Source organism: Acanthisitta chloris, unplaced genomic scaffold, assembly GCF_000695815.1.
Source record: "Acanthisitta chloris isolate BGI_N310 unplaced genomic scaffold, ASM69581v1 scaffold9070, whole genome shotgun sequence".
In the NCBI taxonomy this organism is placed as follows: domain Eukaryota; kingdom Metazoa; phylum Chordata; class Aves; order Passeriformes; family Acanthisittidae; genus Acanthisitta; species Acanthisitta chloris.
In genome coordinates, this window is record NW_008653316.1 from 35,956 (window position 1) to 56,483 (window position 20,528).

At 39.7% G+C, this 20,528-nt stretch overlaps 1 protein-coding gene across 1 annotated transcript in view; it reads left to right on the forward strand.

Moving 5' to 3' along the window:
• Positions 1-243: 243 nt before the first annotated feature.
• PRKCD (protein kinase C, delta) overlaps positions 244-20,528 on the forward strand; it is a gene marked incomplete at its 3' end in the record, with an annotated part of 21,610 nt that continues 1,325 nt past the window's right edge. Inside the window, exons 1-9 of the mRNA XM_009080464.1 lie at positions 244-377; positions 4,065-4,264; positions 5,532-5,592; positions 14,407-14,563; positions 15,215-15,246; positions 15,932-16,017; positions 16,383-16,512; positions 17,136-17,236; positions 18,382-18,478. Coding sequence (XP_009078712.1) covers positions 263-377; positions 4,065-4,264; positions 5,532-5,592; positions 14,407-14,563; positions 15,215-15,246; positions 15,932-16,017; positions 16,383-16,512; positions 17,136-17,236; positions 18,382-18,478 — 979 coding nt within the window. The remainder of the gene's footprint in view (positions 378-4,064; positions 4,265-5,531; positions 5,593-14,406; positions 14,564-15,214; positions 15,247-15,931; positions 16,018-16,382; positions 16,513-17,135; positions 17,237-18,381; positions 18,479-20,528) is intronic.

A 20,528-nucleotide genomic window follows, 5' to 3' on the forward strand; every position in this document is an offset into this window, starting at 1 on the left:
TGAAACGTCTGTTTGCTGACTTTTTCTGCCTCTCCCTCTTCTCTTTGCCTGATATGTGCAGGTATGGAGGCTCACAGGCTGGATCAGTAGTTCTGTGGTGCTTCCTGGGATTAGTAGACTGCCACATGAAAACAGTATTTTAATAGAAGCTCTGATGGCTGCCTAGGAATGTGTGTTGCTTATTTACAATATCAGACCAAGTTTTTTTATTCCATGATGTTTATTTCTTTCCTTACACTCAGGTTGTGTATCGCTGTGAGCCATGGCTCCCTTCTTACGGATATCTTTCAACTCATTTGAGCTGGGACCTGTGCAGAATCAAGGAGAACAGCTACAGCCTTTCTGTGCTATCAAGATGAAGGAAGCTTTGACTACAGGTGAGGTTACAAATGGGTATGTTTTTCTGAATATGAATAAGTTTTTGAGAAATACCATAATTCTTTTTAGTCTGTAAATGGTAGTGAGTCCTGCTGTTCCTGTCATGCCAAGCAGTTTGACATGAGTTTTTCTTTCAGAGTGGGAGGAATAACAATGGCTGTTTTTTCTACCCCCAATTTAAAACAAGACTTTTCTATTAGTGCTTTCTTGTCCTGTGGCCAAAGTGCTCAACAGTCAATAGGGTGATATCTAAGACTTCTAACTCCTTACTTAGCACCAACACACAACTGTTCACAAAATACATGGGGAAGCAGATGGAAAGTCACACTGGCATGAGTTAAGGTGAGTTATGAATTTTGCATGACTGAGTTTTGCAAATGCTTAATAAAGCATTGTTCTCTCCAGCTCTACACGTGCAGACTGTGCTTGCAGAAGCTCCTCAGGGTGAGGTTGGCGTTGTGGGGTGCCACGAAAAGGGATCTGAACTCCAGCAGCTTTGAGAGAACCATCCTCACAAGCACAAAGTAGTAAATGACCTTTATTGACTTGGAGGATAGGTAATACTGAAAAGTTTAGTTTGTTATTGTTGTAGTACCTGAGGCATTTTGGCAGATTTTTTTCCTTGGAATGACTTGTACCCAAGGTCTTTTTAACACCTCCCTGTTCACTGGGCCCTCAGCCTTCAAAGACCACATCTTCGCAAAAACCAGTTCAGTGGTTTAGAACATTTTGTGGCATTTAGCTGGAATACACCACTGTAGTCAAACAGGACAAGAGGGAATTGCTGTACTACATTAGATTGCAGCTGTCTAATCCTGGATTGTGGCTCTAGGGCTTCACAAAACATCAAAGAATGCAGGAAAGGGTGAATTTTCTTCTTCCTCACAACATGATTGGTCTTTCCCCTTATTGCTGAGGGTAAAAGCTGCATTTAAACATTGAATACAAGGCATGGTACCCTTTCCAGAAAGTGGTGTCATCAAGTAAATGTAGTAAGTTCCAAGAATCAGTTTCCTAGTCTGTTGGGAGAACCTCTGAAAAAAAAAAGGTGTTCAAAGTGTTGCAGCTGCTGGAATGTGTGGAAAGGTAAAAGGGATCTAAATAAATCCATGGGTTTTTTTCCAGGTGTTTGCTTTTGAAAAGTAGAATTGTCCCAGCATTTCTTCTCTTTGCTTCCATGTGGCTTTGATGTACTAAAAAATGGGGAAGGAGATGGCAGTGAGCCTTGGAACAGTAACTGATTGGGGTAATCAGGAAAAGAATCTAATGCTCCTGTTGTCAGTTTGACAAGTTCTGGAATAGCTTTTTGTTGGATGTGCATGCTGAAACATGATCAAGGAAAAGCTTTTTGTATAGGAAGAAGAAAATAATTTCCCTAGTGATTAGGCATTAAGCCAATTTGCAAACATGTGATATGTTTTGCAGCCAGTAGCATTAGCAGAGAAGCAAAGGAGGCCTGAACACAGGAGGGGTAGGAATGGTGTTCTTTTTAAAGGCTTTTCTTTGCTGACACTTAAGTGTTCATTTGCAGGCAGGCAGTGTGATCCATGACAAATCTTGATTAATATGATTTTAATTATGGCATGGCAAGGCTGGAAGTTGTTGCCAGTCATTCAGCTGCCTTCTCTATGTTTTACATAGGGTAAAAATTTATATAGTGGCTGATTAAAGCAGATATTAACTGGGACATGGGAATAGGGAGAGTCCTGTGAACAGACTGAAATATTTCTCTCCCCCTCTAAGACTCCTACAAAGAGTATTACCAGCTCTTCTATGAAGTGCTGCTGTTTCTGCAAACCCTGAATTATTGTCAAGAGTTCTGCAAATAGGTGCAATTTCTCCCATTCCCAAGGATGCCTCCTGGAGTGTGCCTTTGTGATGAAGGGGGGGTCTGGCTTTAGCAATTCAAAACGTAGGCTGGTGTAAAAGCCTTGCTGTGCAGACAGCCTGTTTTTAATGCTCCCTTGCCTTTATTGCCCATCCTAATCTCTAAATTCTGTTTTGTTTGAGCTGTCCTTATATATGCTTACCATGATATTTCCAGGTTTTTCCATAGTTAAGTATACTAAGTGCAGGCCTCTAGAAAGTAGATTTGCACTGCTAAGAATTTTTCTGTCTGTGGAGCTCCTTGGGTTCAAGAGAAGCTTTTGACCTGTAGAGAATGAATGCTTAAGTTGGCTCTGCAATGGAGGAGATGCTCAGGTGGCCATTTCTGAGTGTTTCGGAATCCTTTTGGCAAGCAGCTCAGGGCTGTCCGAGCTGGAGTTTGCAATGCTGCTGTTGGCAGGCATTTCCTAATAAAGCAGTACAAGGACACTATTGCAGAGCTAGGCAAAACTGAGAGGAGTGCATCCAGCAAGCTATTAATGAATGAACACTGACTTTGCCTCGAGTTTCCAGGAAGGTTTTAAAATATTAAGTAAAGAACAGACCACAGTGCAGCTTCTTGGGGAAGGGTCCAACTACTTAATCTGCTTTGATACTAACTTGATGTCAAAAACAAATGGATCATTCAGAGCTGGAGAGGCACTTGGAAATCACTTTTAACAAATGATCTTGATAAGTAGCAGAAATTGTGTAGAATGTAGAAAATTATATTCAGTACCTGAGCACAAATGGAAAATATTTGGCTTGGCAGCAAATCACAGAGGAGGTGGCATTTTGTGCCAGAGTCACAGTGAAGTGATGGATGTGGTTGCTTGGGAGGCAGCATCATTTTGGGTGTGTTGATGGGACTAAGAGACCCAGACCTAGAAATATGCTGAAGCTTGTTACAGGTTGTGCTATCACTGGCTGTTTTCTGTACCTGAGACATGGACAGGAAGAAATTAGCTTAATGGGTAGCAAGAGAGACTGAATCTGTGTGTTAGAGTCATGGAATACCAGGTTGGAAGGGACTTCAAGGATTGTCTGGTCCAACCTTTCTTGACAACAAGGAAAAAAATCCGTCTGACTGGAATAATGAAGCACTATAAAACACCTAACAAAGGAGTCTGCTGATATGCTCTTGCAGGAGACTGGTAAATCTTATACAAGAAAAAAAAGGTCTTTGAGGTCTTTTCAGCCTTTTCCTTATTCCTTAACTATACAAGGTCTGCATGTGCTAGAGAGAACAGATAAAGCTCTAAAATATCCTTTAAAAATCAGCAGTCATGGCAGAGTACAATGAAGGAGAATGACTTATGAACAGAAGTGAAATGTTGGGAGAACTTGGAAATAGATTAATGAAATGTGAAGCCTTTCATCTCCAGACACTGATTTTGATTTAAACTGGGTCAGTGTAAGGTCTATCTTAATTTATCATGTAATAAGTAGGTATTTACTATGATTACACTATATGTCATGGAGATTTATGCCAGAATGGAGCCATGCAAATATTCCCTGTAAAGTTGTGACTGAATAAACCACCTTCTGAATTCCAGAATGGGGTTTGTCCTTTAGTCTCTGGCTTCATGCTGACACTTTCACCGCCTTTGCATGCCTGTTTGTCAGGGTGAGCTTTGCCTTCCAAGTCATGAACGTTTGAACTGAATATTTAAACTTTGCCCTAACCACAGAAAAAGAAGCAGTAAGTCTGCTTTTGGTTTCAGCACAAGAATTCTGTTTCATTGAGCTTAAGTATTAATTTTACGTTAGTTCCTATATGTTCATTTTACAGTTTCTATGCTTTTTTTTGTGACTTTCAGAGAGAGGAAAAACTCTGCTTCAGAAGAAACCTACCATGTATCCAGAATGGAAGTCAACTTTTGATGCCCACATTTACGAGGGACGAGTGATCCAGATTGTGCTCATGAAAGCAGCAGAAGAGCCACTCTCTGAAGTGACTGTGGGTGTGTCGGTCCTGGCAGAGCGCTGCAAGAAAGGCAATGGCAAAGCAGAATTCTGGGTAAGGGAAAAGATGAATTCCTCAAAATCGCTGACCTAGTTATCTTTCAAGCTAGATGACTGCCTGTGCCTTTTCAACTTAAGGGGCTTACATATTTTCCGAGGTCAGCAGGATCTCCCTGTTTCCTACTCATCTGTTACACTTGGATTTTTTTTTTTCCACGCATTTACTTGAATTCTGAGAAAAGAACAATTGTTCAGAAGAGTTAAAACTAATAGGGATCAGTTTTGGGTTTAGTGGTTAGTTTTAGCCAATTCAGCGGTCTGAAATCCTCTGCTTCTTATCACAGAACAGGTACCACATAGACATCGTCAGTGTGAAACTCCCTGTGTACAACTTGTCATAACTTGGAGAGACCATCATGGTCAGTTCACTTACCATAGCCTGTAAGGTTATTTCTGTATGTGGAGAGACAGCCTGGCAGTAGTAGCTGCACTAGAGGTCTTTGCCCTCGGTAAACTTTCTTGGGCAAATGTTCTGAGTGTCAGACATTGCCTTAAAGATGAAAACTTAATCATTATCCCAGTAGGATGATGGGATTTGTGGCGATATGTTCATGGCTGTATCTAATCTAATTGTGGTTTGGTTTTGTTTGGGGGTTGTTCTTTTTCCCTCCCAAGTTGTCTTTAGGGTTGACCCAGGGATACTTTGCTCCATGCTGAAGATTGAATCACTCTTTCATGCTTAAGAGCTTCTTACCTTTGAAGGCAGCAGTTTTAAGAATTAGTGGCCACATTCTGAGTACAGGAACTGACCTCAGCTATTGGCTTAAAAGACACTTTTTTTCTTTGCTGGTCTGTAGAATTTGCCACAGAAACCACATGTAATGGTTTGAGGGGGAAAGGAAAACAAATTTAGATTATATCACTGGGTTTTTTATTACAGGCAGCAGCATTTGATATCTCTATGGTTTGTACTCAATAAACGTATAAAGGATTGTATAGACTTTGTCTTTTAAAACTGGGTTCCTGTACAAATTGAGTTAAAACAGAAGCCAATAAACTTTGCAGAAATGGGAAAGCGACATGCAAAAACAATATGAACTCTGACTGTGCTGAACTTTTGGGTAGACATCAAAGCAATACAGCACAGTAGTAAAAGCAGGAGAATAAAAGCCCCTGACTCAGCTGCAGCAGTGAGATATGGAAGAGGATTGTAATCAAATAGTTATTGAGTATTCTACTTTGATTCCCTAGAAAGAGCTGTTTAAACTCCTGAGATATTCAGTCAACCACATACTTCACTGTTGATATCTTTCTTCCCATAGCTTGACCTACAACCTCAGGGGAAGGTGCTGATGGCTGTGCAGTATTTCTTGGAAGATACAGGTAATGTCAACTGTTTATTTTCAGTCAGCATGTGAAAAAAGGTGTCATTTTTACAGTCCTTTTGTAGAACACTGTATGTAGCTCACAAAAAAGTATCACTTGGTGTACTGAGTAGAATTTTCTGATTTTATTAATTTGCTTTCTAGGACTTTTTTTGTTATGTGAAATCATGGCTGCATTTATTAATTTCTAAATGCATTTGTTGTCTGTAAATGCTGTTGCCTTTAGACACTTTTGGGTCTTTAATAAGTCTGTCCTCATGTTTTGATATTTCATGTTTGGAGAAAAGATATCAGTTCCTTTTTAGGTGCAAAGAAGTTAAATCTCTTGTTCTACCTTACGTGGGAAACTTCGCTTTCTTTTTTGTTTTTTGGATTGAACTGAATTTCCTGGGATTCAGACATTTTATTCACTAATCATGGGAACTGGTTGTAGCAATGAGTGAATGAGTAAATGCAAATCTAGTCAGTGTTCTGACGTACAGGTTTAAAAAGTGAACAACGTGGCTATGTCAGAAATCTACACACACTGCTTGGAAAGAAACTAGGATGGAAGCTTCAAGTACAGTAATAAAACCAAGTGTTTTGGCAGGGATTTGTGTATCTGTGGAATTCTTTCCTCAAGGAAATGCTGTAAACCTTATCACTTGCTTAGCTAGTGGTTAAAGCTCATTCATATTAGAAGTCATGAAACCATTATTTCTTGGGAATAGTGTTATAACTGGCCTACCATATTAGCCTATCTGTTGAATAAAGTTTAATACTGTGTTTTAATAAGCAATGGAAAGAGTAAGCAGGAAGTTTTGAAGCATTGGTGGGTTTTCCCCCCACAGATACATACAGGGAGCACAGTTCTGCACTTGTAGAACAAATTAATTGTGAAGGTACCATACTTTTTTGTACCATATGTGCAATCTGTGTAGCAGATACTAGAAAAGCTACTAAGGATAGAATGTGATGTGCAGTAGATGACATTTCAGAGTTGACATTTTATCTTTGCGACAGGAAAAAAACCCAGCCTATATGCTTGTTATTTTTGTCTCTTTTATGAAAAGTTAACTCATTAAAGCAAAATTTTTAAAAATACTATGGCTTTAAAGAGTCTGTAAGTAAGAGTGTCTGTCTAAAGATCCAAAGCTCTGTGTTTATGTACCGGTAATACTCTGGTTTGTGTTTCAGCTGGTGTGAGCCATTATATTAGGAAACATTTGTCTTGATCTTTGTCATGGTTTCCTGTGCAAGGGTCATGGGGCAGTGGCATTATGAGAATGTTACCAATTTAACGAGACATACAGAAATCCATTTCTCCTGGAAACATGAAAGTTTCTCAGCCAAACCTGTACAAGCCCAGCTTCAGTATTCTCAGCTATTTGATAAGGCTGAAGCATATTTCTTCCTCTCCACACAAACGTGAGGAAAAGTAGAGATGGCATAAGTGAAAACCTTCCATAATTTGCTATTAGCTGTCAGTAGGAAGGTAATATACTTGTGTGCTCTAAGTACTAAAATAATTGTACTTAGTCAGTAATCAAAATGATTTAAAAATAGGTACAACGTTCTTGCAGTTCTTTTCATTGCCTTTATTAGGGATTGCAGATGGTAGTGGATGAATTCTAAATACCAAACGGATCATTAATTGATACAATCATACTTTAATTGGCAACTTAAGATTCACGTGTTAATGTACTTTTTTGCTCTTCTACTTTGCAACGACTCCCTGTTTACCTTCTGCTTATAGAAAATTAGTCACTGACACCTTTTTGGTAACTAAACCACAGAGGTGGTAGAAATACTCTTTCAAGACATGCATCTATATTTTGTGAAGGAAAGTCACTCAATCAATTTGATGTGAACACTGCAAATATCAATACACTTCAACATACATCTTAACATCCTCAAAATTATAAACTTTCCTCATGTCAGTGTTCGTATACTGCTAAATAGGCAAACATCACATGATTTTTGGCTCATCATTGCACTGCTGTCAATGTTTTCTCAAGTCAAATTAGCATTTACCAGTATTAGAGCAGAGAGGTTTGTTAGTTTAGAGGTTTGTTACAAGGATGTTTGTATTAACCTCCGTTCTTCACATTGCTAAAACCCTTAGTTAATTGTTGAAAGCTCAGAGACAGTTCACGTTCCTTCCTATGAACATGCCACTTTGTTTTCTCTCTGATCTGCCTTTCCATACAGAACTGTATGGTGGCTGTGTTTCTTATGTACTAAAAAAGGCTTGTTCTGAAACTGGTGTTTCAGTTGTTCCCTAGTTTATTCAAAGGTATTGCTTTGAGTTATAGGTGTTACCTTTTGTTTGAAAATCTCCAAGTGCTTTGCAAAAGTGACTGATTCTGTCTTTGGTTTGTTTTGCAAACTGTAGCTGTTGTTTTACAAACCTCCTTTCTAAGTAGCAAACATTCTGCCAGCTTTAGAGAAACTGCTTTTCTGTGCCTTGATAGAACACAGCAGTATTGGGAAATAAGCATGTTATTGCTCCGTTCACAGATACAGTATTAGAGGGGAAAAAAAATCACAGAATAAACTCGTATTAAAGTTTCCTCCATGGTAGCCTTTTCATTTTTATATTCCTTTTGCAGACTGGGGCCTGGCCAGTTAATTTAGGGCTACATATGGAAAGTCTTCCCAATCTTAGAGCACTTTTTTCTTTGTAGACCCTGTGAAACAGAGACTGCAGAGCCCTAACTTAGAGCTGTCAAAGAACCTTTTTGTCTTCTGCCCTGTAATTTGAATATAAGTTTGTGCTGGAAATGTAAATGTTTTTCTTCTAGGGTGTGAAACGTGAGAACAGGGTGTTGATCTCAATTTCCATTTCAGAATATTGTTTTCTTTGTGCCCCTCCTTCTCTAGTTGTAGTATTGAAACTAGGTTATAATTCTGTAAATCAGCTTTAGTTTTAATAGGTGGGAATTGCAATACGTTTAATGCTTTGCTGGGACTTTGTTTATTCAAATGTAGTTAATGACCTTACTGAGTAAGAAAACCCAGGACCTCACTCTGCTGAGTGTCTTGTGCAGTGTTAGCAGCTTTGGAAGTGTGCTTGTGTCTTGGGTTTGATTTCTGACTTGCTGTTTTACTGGCTTCAGCTTCCTGCAGAAAGGGTTAGTGAATTCTTTCCTTAAAATGCTATTAGAAGCTCCAGAAGGTGAGTAATTTGCATGTACACTTTTGATATCTCAAGTATCTGATTCTGGGAGAGGAACATGAACCAGATCATTACATATATTTTGAATACATTTTTCTTTGTGTGTTGAGTGCTGGGGAAGCATGAGACTTCTGAATTTTTCTGAGGCATCTATGAAAAATCATAGGGTAAATAACATATTTGCCATTCCTATTTGCATATTGAATGGGTCTAAATTAAGATTTAAAGGAAGTTTCTCTAGGGATGATTTGTGTTGGGGAAGGATTGTCATGCTATTAGTAAATAATAATGATGAAAGCTGCAACACCAGAACTGGGTCCTATAATTGTACATGGGGGTTGGTGGTATGATTTAATGATTTAATTGAGAAAATACTGCTTCTAGAAACTTGGGAGACATGGTAGTTATTCAGTAGTACCTAGCATCTGCTTTAATCTGCACATAAGTGTGCTTGCATGAATTTAATAAAAACATCTTCTGGCTTTCTTTTCTGACTTTATTTGAAAAAAACAGACATTTGTAGATGTAGTGATTTCATAAACACCAAGCTGGCAGTGTTCGTGGTTAGTAAGGTAGCTAATGTGTTCTGTGGGGCAGAGAAAATTTGATGTAGTTTATATGTTCAGTAGAAATTTGACTTAGATGCTGTATTTTTAAAGGTTGGTTTTACTGTGCCTTTGTAATTTGAAAAAGAAAAAGAAAGAAAACCCATTTTCCAGTTTATTCCCTGCTTTACCACAACAAATGAGGTATCAGGTATCTCTGCAGAGGCATTAACCAAAACACTTGCTGAACTGTAAAATAAGAAGTCCTGTGTAAGCTGAGCACAGACTGTGTTCACACAGCAGCTCTGCAGAGGGTGTGAGTGCTACAAAGGCTGTAGTGTGGACCTGGGATTTTTTTCTCTTGGATTGAAAGGCAGGGCTTGTTAAAACCCTGGTGTTTTGTTTTAGTGCTTTTCTAAAAGACCATTGGCGTCATTAATGCCTGTGAAAGGCTAGTCCAGTAGAGACAAGCTAAAGTAGCTGCAGAGCAGCCCCGCTTAGTGCTCCACAAAGTGTCAGTCAGAACAACAGTAGGTGCTGCCTCAGGGGCCAGGCAGGACTTCATCCATTTATTTGTTCCTGGCCAGGCTGGATGGGACTTTGAACAACCTGGTCTAGTGGACAGTGTTCCTGCCTGTGGCAGGACATTGGAACTAGGATCTTGAAGGTGCCTTCCAACCTGAACTATTCTGTGATCTTCTTTAGAGGAGCAGGCAAGAAGTCCCTGTCCCATGAGTGTCCCAGTCTCTGTGCAGAACATACTAGTAATGGCCTAGTAACATACTGGGTAACATACTAGTAGTTTGTGTTACATTATAGATGTGTACAGTATCACATGTAGCACACATCCATTTTCATAAGGTGTAAGAATTTGTAATGCTTTTTTTTTTGACCACTTGTCCTAAAGCTTGCAGTATAACTGCTTGGGGCTGAGATAGGTAATTTGAGATTATGTGCCAACTTTGAGAGCAAAGAGTATTGGCTTCTGCAATAGCAAATTATTGGTCTTGCTATTTAAATACCAGCAGAGTAAAATCCACAAGTACTAAGAATGGAGGAGATAGTTTAAAAAAAAAAAAAAGAGAAATAACATAGCAGTATCAATACTCTGCCTATAAATGAAACACTGTGATGATCACAGAGACTAAAATGATTTAACATAGAAAGTTCACGTTACAGAATTGTAGGCTTTTGGGAAAATTCTATTTTTCCAAATGGTTTGTTGAGGGGTTTGGTTTTGTATAGATGATCATTAAAGCAAACTTCTCCAGGGCCAGGTTAGAGAGTCATTTTTGTCTGAGGCAGTTCATGCTAGGAAAGTCTCCTTTGTGAGGAACAAGCTTTCCCTTTTAATGATTGCTCTGAGAGATTAATATTTTTCTTGACCTGAAGGTTCACTTCACTTTCAAACAAAGCCAAGTGCAAGACTGTAGGATGGCAGAAGTGGACACTGAACAGAAATGTTAGTGGGTTTTGTAATTTATCATAAAGTTTCAGGCAAATCTCAACTTGAGCAGTCAGTTAGCTCAGCAACTGCCTTGCCTGTCCCTGTTTGAAGTCCTGGTTCCCAGTCTCTCACAGTAGCACTGTTATCTTTCCTCTCTTCACATACAGCACCGTGAAATGAGCAAGTTAAAATAATAAATTAACTCTGAAGATGGTAAATATTTTTTCAATTCTTTCTCTTAAAAAAACTACTAGGATTATTCTGAGGTTGTTTTCTTTTGTCCTTGGACTTTTGAAATTCAATTTAGACGATTTGACATCTCACCTTGAGGTTTATTACAGTTCAGCACAGCCCCAGCAATGCTGTTTTAGTAAATGTTTGCCAAACGAGCTGATGGGTTGGGTGTTGTGTTAGTGGCTGTGAGGACTGTGAAATGTTCAGGACTGGCACTGCAGCTAAGTAGTGAGTACAGTGATCTGATTCCAGCACTTCTGGAGAGCTACACTGTCAAAGCACAGCTGTGCTTAATAGTTTCTTAATGAATATAAGGCATGGAGGAGTTCTGGTGCTTTTGTCAGATCAGCTGCAAGTTTTGAGAAGAGACCTTGAGATACATGAACATGTCAGTGATAAATATTAACCACAGCTCTCAATAGAAGTAATAGATTATGTTTAATGGTGTGTGCTGGGTCCAAAATGATTAATTTCAAGTCCAGACTGCAGAGGTCACCTGGATTCTAGTTGCTGATTCAGCTGTTTTGTACATGACTCTTTCTGACCATGTGCTGGTTCAGGACAAGCATTTTGTCTGAGGGAATCCTGGCTTGCCCTGAGGGGAAAGCAAAGTTTTTCCCTCTATGTTTGTCCCTCCCCCCCATCTCCACCCTGAGTCCATACAGTAGTGCCAGTTACTTCCCACCAATCCTTAATTGTCTCTGCATCTTTGAAATAAAACCTTTATTCCCCAGTTGAATCGATGGTTGGCCAAACTGCTTAAAACTTTTCTGGAGCAATACACATTAAAGGGAATTTACACATTAAAGATAACTTGTTAAACATGCCCATAGTAAATTGAAATTAGTTATGCTATAGTTTCAGAGCCATCCCAGCTTCAGGTGCACGTGACTTACAATTGCTCTCCAAACCTCTCAGCTGCTTCTGAACCATGTTTTCAGCTATACTTTGATACCTTGGCTGGTTTTGGCAAAGGTATTTAATAAGGCAACTGGCTGTGAAGAATGTGTGTTCTCACATATGGATTTTGAAGTTTTGCTGTGCTCAAGGATTTGTCCCAATTAAAGTATGTTTAAGAAAAGTGTGCAAAGAAAAAGAGGAGAAAACCCAATGTGATTAGTTTATTAATCAGCCTCTCAAAAAGTAATGCAAGTCTCACATATTGCTCTTAAGTTTGATGTCAGTGCTCCAAACAGGGAGGAAACACCACTGTTTCCCATATCTTGATTAGGTTTTGTCAGAGATTTCTGCAAGCAGTATCAGCAATACTAAATTGTTCCAAGTATTCCAGCATGAGGAGAACCTGTGTCATCTTCACATGCTAGTGCCTCATTAAACACTTGGTTTGCTTGTGTTACAGACTTTAGGGAGGTGTTTGCCTGCTAGTCTGCTCCACCACAGGAGATGTCCTCAGAATTCATGCCGTAAAGCAACATGCCTTTCTCTGCTTTGTTGCTGTTAGTGATTAAATCTGCCTTATGAAGACATCCTCTTCATGCACCAAACAATACGAACTATCGCTGACTCTCAACCACCTTGTTTCCTTGCATGCACACTTCAGTGTGTGGTTTCCCTGCAGCATTTGAGGAGCGATGGGTGATGTCTGTGTATTTGCTTAGCAGGATTAAACAAAGAGATAGTACTGTTAGCAGACTTCGAGCTGAAGTGCAGTAGCTGATGAGAGTTTTTGTTGGGTGAATTCAGTAGCCTGTTTGAACAGCAAAAATGAATCCTGTTCCTGGAGGGACAGAAGTAACTCAAAGGTGTACACAGTGCTGAGGTGTCACAGTGAACACTGTGAGCTCCTTTCAGGTGGAGACAGAATGTTTTTTTTCTCTGAACCAGGTGGCCAGTTTCTCAGAAAAGTGCATTAATACCTGTTAGCAAAACCCAAGGACCTTTTTTGAACCTTCTTTTCACTAATATGCTTAATCTTTCCTTAATCTCTGAGCTGATGTTGTCCTTTCTTTTCTAAGACAGTACATGCTGGTGCAGTCTAGCTGCTGGTGGCTATAACTGATAAATAAGTTCAGGACACTCAGAATGGTGTCAAATGATAGATTGTATTCCCAGTTCGGCAGTCTGCTGGAATAGCAGTGGTGGCAGCCAGCTCCTAAAATGACCAGAAAACCAGAGCTCCTGGGTAACTTTGTAGTAAGCTCAGGCATTGCAGAGAGTGTGGCTCCCACTGATTTTGCTAACAGACAGCAATGCAATGGAGGAAATTAAAAAGCTTCACAGTGCTATCGACTTGTGAACCATGTCCACATTTCATCTAGGCTGGGGCCCATGAGCCACTGGGCAGAGCTGATGGAGTTAGAAGCTGATCAGCTCCTCTTTATCAGTTTGAGCTTGTATCTTTTCCTGCTGGATGGGATTGTCCTCAACAGTTCCTCTCTGTTGACAAGAAATGTGCCCTAGGGTTAAATCACCAGTTACCCAGTCTCTCTTGATACCCCATCATGGGGTTACCTCTGTTAAAAACTACTATTATTTTGAAAATGCATAAGTAAGACCATATAATCTGAGTTTGTGTTTCAGTTTTACAGCCACAAATGCTCATTTTTGTAAAAGAAACCCAAATTTCCTTGGAAGTGAAAGTGAAATGGAAACAACTATAACCTGTAATGGAGGACCTGTATGAGCCAGTTGGACTCAGAGCCTGAGAATTTGTGGTTTTATTTCTTAGCTTAATAGCACATGTAATTTCTATAGTATTGGATGCTACAGTAGATGGTAGCAGGTAGCATTATTGCCATAGTATTACATAATACTATATACTCTAAATTCACGGGATTTAGGAGGGGAGAGGAATGAGACTGAGACAATTTGACAGATAGAGCATCAACGTTATAAGATAACAAAATGGAAATGTCTAACTGAACATCTCATTTGTCCTTCATGATCCTGGCAGCTGGAAGGAAACCATCTTCCAGTGGGATGGTCTCATGGTGATTCAGAAGGTCCTGCAGCACTTCACCTGCATTTCTGTTGTAGTCCTGGCTGAGGAGGGCATGTGGAGCAGCAGCATATGGAAAGGCTTCTGCTGACCCTGCTGCTTCCAATAAAATGTTTATTTTATCTTAAGTCATTTGACATGTAGGAACTCATATTTTTTCAAGAAACATCTATGGTTGTCATTTCTGTAGCAAAACTGTGCTTCTTTCCTGCTCTTTCAGTTCTTTGTCTGAAGGCTATTTCTGCATGGGCAGGGATGGGATGTGCTTGCAGACAGGGACACAGACACCTTAGGAAGCAGTGTGTGCATGTGCTCCATCCTTGCTGGACTGAAAATCTGCAGAATGCAGGTGTAAAATAAACAAGCACAAGTCTGAGAGACAAAAACAAACTGAATGTTTGGGAGAAGCAAATATTAATCTTTCTAATACCTTGAAATATTAAAAGTATGTCTTCTTGTCTCCCCCTTAGACTGCAAACAGTCAATGAAGGAAGACGAGGGGACAGTAACTATTAACAGGAGAGGAGCTATCAAACAAGCCAAAATCCACTACATCAAAAATCATGAATTTATTGCCACCTTCTTTGGACAACCTACATTTTGCTCTGTCTGCAAAGACTTTGTGTGGTAAGAAGGAAAAACTAAGCTTTCCCCATCTTCAAGGGCCAAATAACTAAATAAATTTGCTTCAGGTATATTGAGACAAAATATGACATGTAAATTCACGTGTTGGGAAATTGAAATTATATATTTACTAAGAGCATTTTTATACCTAAGAACTATAGTTGCATCTTTCACATTAAAATAGAACTTGAACATTTTTGCCACTGAAATAATTGACGGAAGTGATATCTGGCCCACGATCAGCAGCATCTCTACCACAAGAGAACAAGATGGGTGGATCCGAGAAAATGATGCTTAAACTTAGAGATGTGAAGTGGCTGATGGCAGAATAAAGACCCACGGAGAACAAGAACCTGGATCTCTTTCATACTAAGGCTGTTTTCATCCTAAGTTAGATCAGGAGGATTTCCCATACGATTGAAACCTTGTAGTTTCTGGTCTATCAAAACACAATACCTTATCTTCTAAACTTTGCTTTCCTGAAACAGAGGATTCTGATTAGCAGAATTTAGACCATTTTATTAATTGGAATAAATATTCCAATAAACAAAGGATTGATTGGATGACATGGTAAAAATAAGAGTAAAAAAGGCCCCACCTTTTATTCCAGCAAATGTATGGTTTTGATTTCCTTTTTTGTATCTTGTTTTTCAGGGGACTCAACAAGCAGGGATACAAATGTAGGCGTAAGTTGATTTTTATTTTTTTTTTACCCTCTTCTTGTTGCTGCTTTCCACATGAATCATGTTACTGTTGTAAAAAAATACCTCCTGTAAATCTGCATGGCACAGTGCACCATGCACATAGGTAGTAGTAGATGTTAAGCATCAGTTTTGCACGAAAACTGAAGGAATCTAATTGTGATTCCTACTAGGTTTTTTAGTATCAAGATTTTGACTTAGCTGTTCTTCTCAAAATTGTATAATGCTGTTGAAAAATTCCACTCATTTATGACAGCAGTTTTAGTGAAACCTTTTCTAAAAGGAATGACAGCTATTGAGGCGTTTTACAGCTGAATTGAAAAACTCTTTTGACTTAGCATAGATCTCTGTTCATTACTCCAAACAGGGAGGAGATATCAAAGGGTAAAACTCAGAAGCATAATATTGTTCTTCTGTTATCAAATGCTTGTGGCATTGTCTAATGGAAGCTGATTTAGTTTAGAAATGAAGTTTATGATAAAAGGAAAAGGGCGTGTGTGGGGAATCAGCTTAAAAATGATCATCATATTGACAGAAAAGAAGCTCTTTTGGTGTATGCAGTATGATGGAAAGGAGTGTGTTGTTCACATTCTGCTATGAAATGCAAACACCTCATCCCATGTATTTATTATCTGAAGGAATCCTTTTTTTTCTTGCGCATGTCCTGAAGAATGCAATGCTGCTATTCATAAGAAATGCATTGATAAAATCATCGGGAGGTGTACCGGGACCGCAGCCAACAGCAGGGACACAATGGTAAGAGCTGCAACAATATACTTAGGGTGCAATTATGTAATTAAACACTCTGGTACTAACAAAACCTTGTACAGAATCTGCCAACTCCATTTGGGAGATACTTGGCAGTACAACCCAAGGAACTGTCTTCGCTTAAGATTGTCTGTAACATGTAGTGGACAAAGCTTTCAAGCAAGAAAAGTAGTTAAAAACCCTGGGAGGGGGTAGGTGGTGGTTGATGGGTAGATCCTTTCCCTGCTAGATGAGTGATGTAAAACTGGGGTATTCAAGATAAAATTGTTGTAGCCTTGTGATATGCCAGCAGTTTTGTGTCAGAAGTTGGTCCTGTTGTGGGCAGAGTGCCTCACCTCTCTCCCTGTGCTCAGTTTCAAAAGGAACGGTTCAACATCGACATGCCTCATCGCTTCAAAGTTTACAACTACATGAGCCCAACCTTCTGTGACCACTGTGGCAGCCTGCTCTGGGGGCTGGTCAAGCAAGGCCTGAAATGTGAAGGTATGGAGGAGGAGGGAGGGCAGCTGGGACCTCTCCATGCTTTTCCAGCGTTCTGCCCCAGCTAGAGATTGGCTATTGCTACACACTGTGTGTTTCTATGTGGGTTATGTAGAATGGGATTCACCTCATCCATCTGGGTTGAAAAAGCTTTTGTACTAGAGAGACAAAGAGGCACTTGGCTCATGTGACACCTCAGCCAAGAAGAGCTGCTAATGGAGTCAAGAAACATGCTGTGGAGGTGTAATCTTGTGTATAATCAAAATTACTGCTTTGGGAATAGCTGAAATTTGGTAAAATTGACTCAGGTAGCACCTAAAAGTGTATTGAAAGCATTTACTGTAAATACCATTTTAAAATTCTCCCACAAAAAGGCAGGATGTTCCTTATTGTAACAGATTTTGAGAGCAAAGTAACAATGGTTGGAGCTTTTTTCCTCGTGAAATGGTTTTGTAGCCTTCATGATGTTAAAGATAAAAACTGCAATTTTGTTAGCAATGACAGATCTGTGGCCAGTCTGGTCTTACAACAAGGTTTCTGAACTGCACAGAACAGCAGCCCTTTCTGTTGTAATGACAGACAGTATTTTCCTGATGCTTGTATAATCATCTTTACATTTCTTTTAGAATGTGGGATGAATGTGCATCATAAATGCCAGAAGAAGGTGGCAAACTTATGTGGAATAAACCAGAAGTTGCTAGCTGAAGCTTTAAATCAAGTTAGTCAGGTATGCTTTATTGATGTTTGTCAGGTAATTACATGTTTTCAGAGCATCTTGGGGTTTTCACTTCATCTTTTCTGTAACACTTTTTTGGGGAATCGAGTTTGGAACAGAGGAAATGCAAATAGCTTTATTTTAATTTGCTGCATAGACTTACAAAGATATCAATAGTGTAAAATAGAAATGGGGGAGGGGGATCCCACTTAAAGATTTTTTTAAAAAGCTGAGTGGTTTCCTGAAAACCAGCTTTGTTCTGTGGTGCCAAGATTATTCTCTCCCTTTCTGTTTAGTTGATGAAACAGTGGCATAATGCTGAAATCCTTTTTTACATCTTCAACTTCAGCATTCCACTTGAATGCTAAAATTAAATAAACAAGGGGAAATATACCAGATATTCTCAATTGTTATTGATCTGACATATATACTCACAGCAAACTCTTCTGGAGTTAACAGTGGCCCCATAGTTTGTATTGTTCATCTCCTGCTGCAGCATGACTGGCTGACCTGCAAATAAAGATTCAAACACAGGCTCTGAAATAAAACAGGAAAATATATCACAAAAGCCACCAGTACTTCCTCTGAGCTGTGTGTTCTGAAGCTTTCACAGGATATTTACTTTGAAAACAGTGAGAGCTGTTGTGCCAGCTCTTTCATCACACATAAGCTTGATCTTCTTTTTGCTAAAATTTGATCTCTGGGGTCTTCCACAAACAAAATTTGTTTCCATGTGCTAAAGATGGATGTCACCCACAGATATGACTTCAGCATGTCCAGTATGACAGCAATTCCCATTTCCTCTTTCAAATGAACATACATCCAAGGGGACATTTTCCCACAGTTCCCACAATATTTCTTCCCACTGTGGATCCAAACCATTATATCTTTAATAATTTTGAAATGAGCAATACAACATACTGTTCAGGAATTACAGTGACTTGTTTTCTTGCAGTGAAGGAAGTAAAGCAGTTGGCTGATCTGAAGCTGTAAAGAAAGTGACTAAATATTCTATGAACCAGACTTCTTGAAAAAAGATATGTGCTAGGAGTTGCTAATTAAAAAGAAGAGCTTATGCTGCCATCATGTTACATTTACAGCTGTTATTTTATTTCTAAAGTAATAGTGCAAATATAATTTCATGTTCCCCTTCTCAGAAATCTACTCGAAGGTCTGATTCTGGATCTGTAGAAAGTGTTGGTGTTTATCAAGATTTTGATAAGAAACCTAAAGGTCCAGGAGGAGATAAAACAGGTGAGAAAAGCAACTATGTTTTACCTACCAGACTGCTTAACAATTGAAGTAGTTGTTCATTCTTGCCTTGCATCAGACATTTTTTTAATAAGTGCTGGTAAAAAAATAATACATGTATTTCTTTCTACCTTCTCCTAACCATACCAAATGCTTACAGAACTTCTGACAAACACTTGTAGATTTTAGTCCATGAGCATACTCACCTCTCTGCAATGCTGGATTTGCTCTGTGTGGTGCAGCTCCCCATGACAGAACCAGGGGCTGCCTGGCTGACCCCATGAGTGCAGCACGTGCCCCTCTCTCCTGTAACTCCAGTGTCATGCACATTGTTAATTATCTTGATTTGGTCACAAACCATTAGAAACCAATGACAAGTGCTGTCTATGTTAGGGTGTAAGTAGCCAAAATACTACTTGAGATTGGCTGAAATAGTTTCAGTATTACCTGGAATCTTGTCTCTACAGATTCAGAATAAGGTTTGGTTTGGTGCTTGGTTTTTTAAAATTGCTAAAGACTTCAAGCAGTGTATAAGCTTATTTGCATAACTGCTCAACTATGATAATTTATGCAAAATTAAATACAATAGTAGAAGTAACATTCTACCAGCTGGAAATTACCAGACTCAGTAAGAGATAATGGGTGAGTTTGGAGTGTACAGGATTTTATATGTTCAGCACATATTGAACTAATTCTGTTCAAATGCACAGTAAAAACCCAAAAGTTTTGGTATTACTTAGTATACTTGATTTGGTTTGCCAGAACAGAGGTAAAACCCAAACAAACCTTCTGCAAGTACTATGTCAGTGTGCAGCCCCTATGATTCCTGCCTGGGTTGTCACACATGCTGGGCAGCTACAGGGCATACACAGGATCATCTCCTGCTTCTCAGCAGTGTCTTCTTAGTGACCCAGCAGGTCTATGCAGCAGAGGGGGAAAAAAAAGTACAGTTATTAATTTTAGGATATAATCAGGATTAAACTATGATTACAATTGGGATTGAGGCTAGCCAGGGACATTAAGGATAACAATAAAGGCTTCTACAGCTATGCCTCATGTTAAAGGAAGGCTAGGGATAATGTGGGCCCTCTCTGGAAGGAAACAGGAGAACTGGCTACCCTGGATATAGAAATGTCTGAGGTTCTTAATGACTTCTTTTCCTCAGTCTTCAACTCCAAGTGCTCTAGCCATTCTGACCAGACTGAGAAGGGTGAAGGTGGAGACTGGGAGAATGAAACCCCTAAACCCACTATAGAGGAGGATCAGGTTCAAGACCATCTCAGGAACCTGAATGTGCATAAATCCATGGGTCCTGATGAGATTCACCCTTGGGTCCCGAAAGAACTGGCTGATGAAGTTGCTAAGCCACTATCTATAATTTTTAAGAACTCGCGGCAATCAGATGAAGTCCCCAACGATTGAAAAAAGGGAATCATAACCCCCATTTTTAGAAAGGGGAGAGCAGAAGAACCAGGGAACTATCGCCCAGTCAGTCTCCCCTCTGTGCCTGGCAAGATCATGGAGCAGACTCTCCTGGAAGCTCTGCTTAGGCACATGAAAAGCGAAGAGGTGATTGGTAATAACCAACATGGCTTTACCAGGGGCAAGTCATGCCTGATGAATCTGGTGGCCTTCTATGATGGGGCCACAGCATTTGTGGATAGGGACAGAGCAACTGATACCATCTACCTGGACTTATGCAAGGCATTTGACACTCTCACACAACATCCTTGTCTCTACATTGGAGACACATGGATTTGATGGGTAGAGCCCTTGGTGGATAGAGAACTGGCTGGACGGTCACACACAGAGAGTTGTGGTCAGCAACTCATTGTCCACATGGAGGCCAGTGATGATTGGTGTCCCTCAGGGATCAGTGCTGAGGCCAATACTGTCCGATGTCTTTGTTGGCGACATGGAGAGTGGGATTGAGTGCACCCTCAGAGAGTTTGCTGACAACATCAAGCTGTGTGGGGTAGTTGACACCCTGGAGGGAAGGGTTGTGCCATCCAGAGGGACCTTGACAGGCTTGAGAGATGGGCCGATGCAAAAC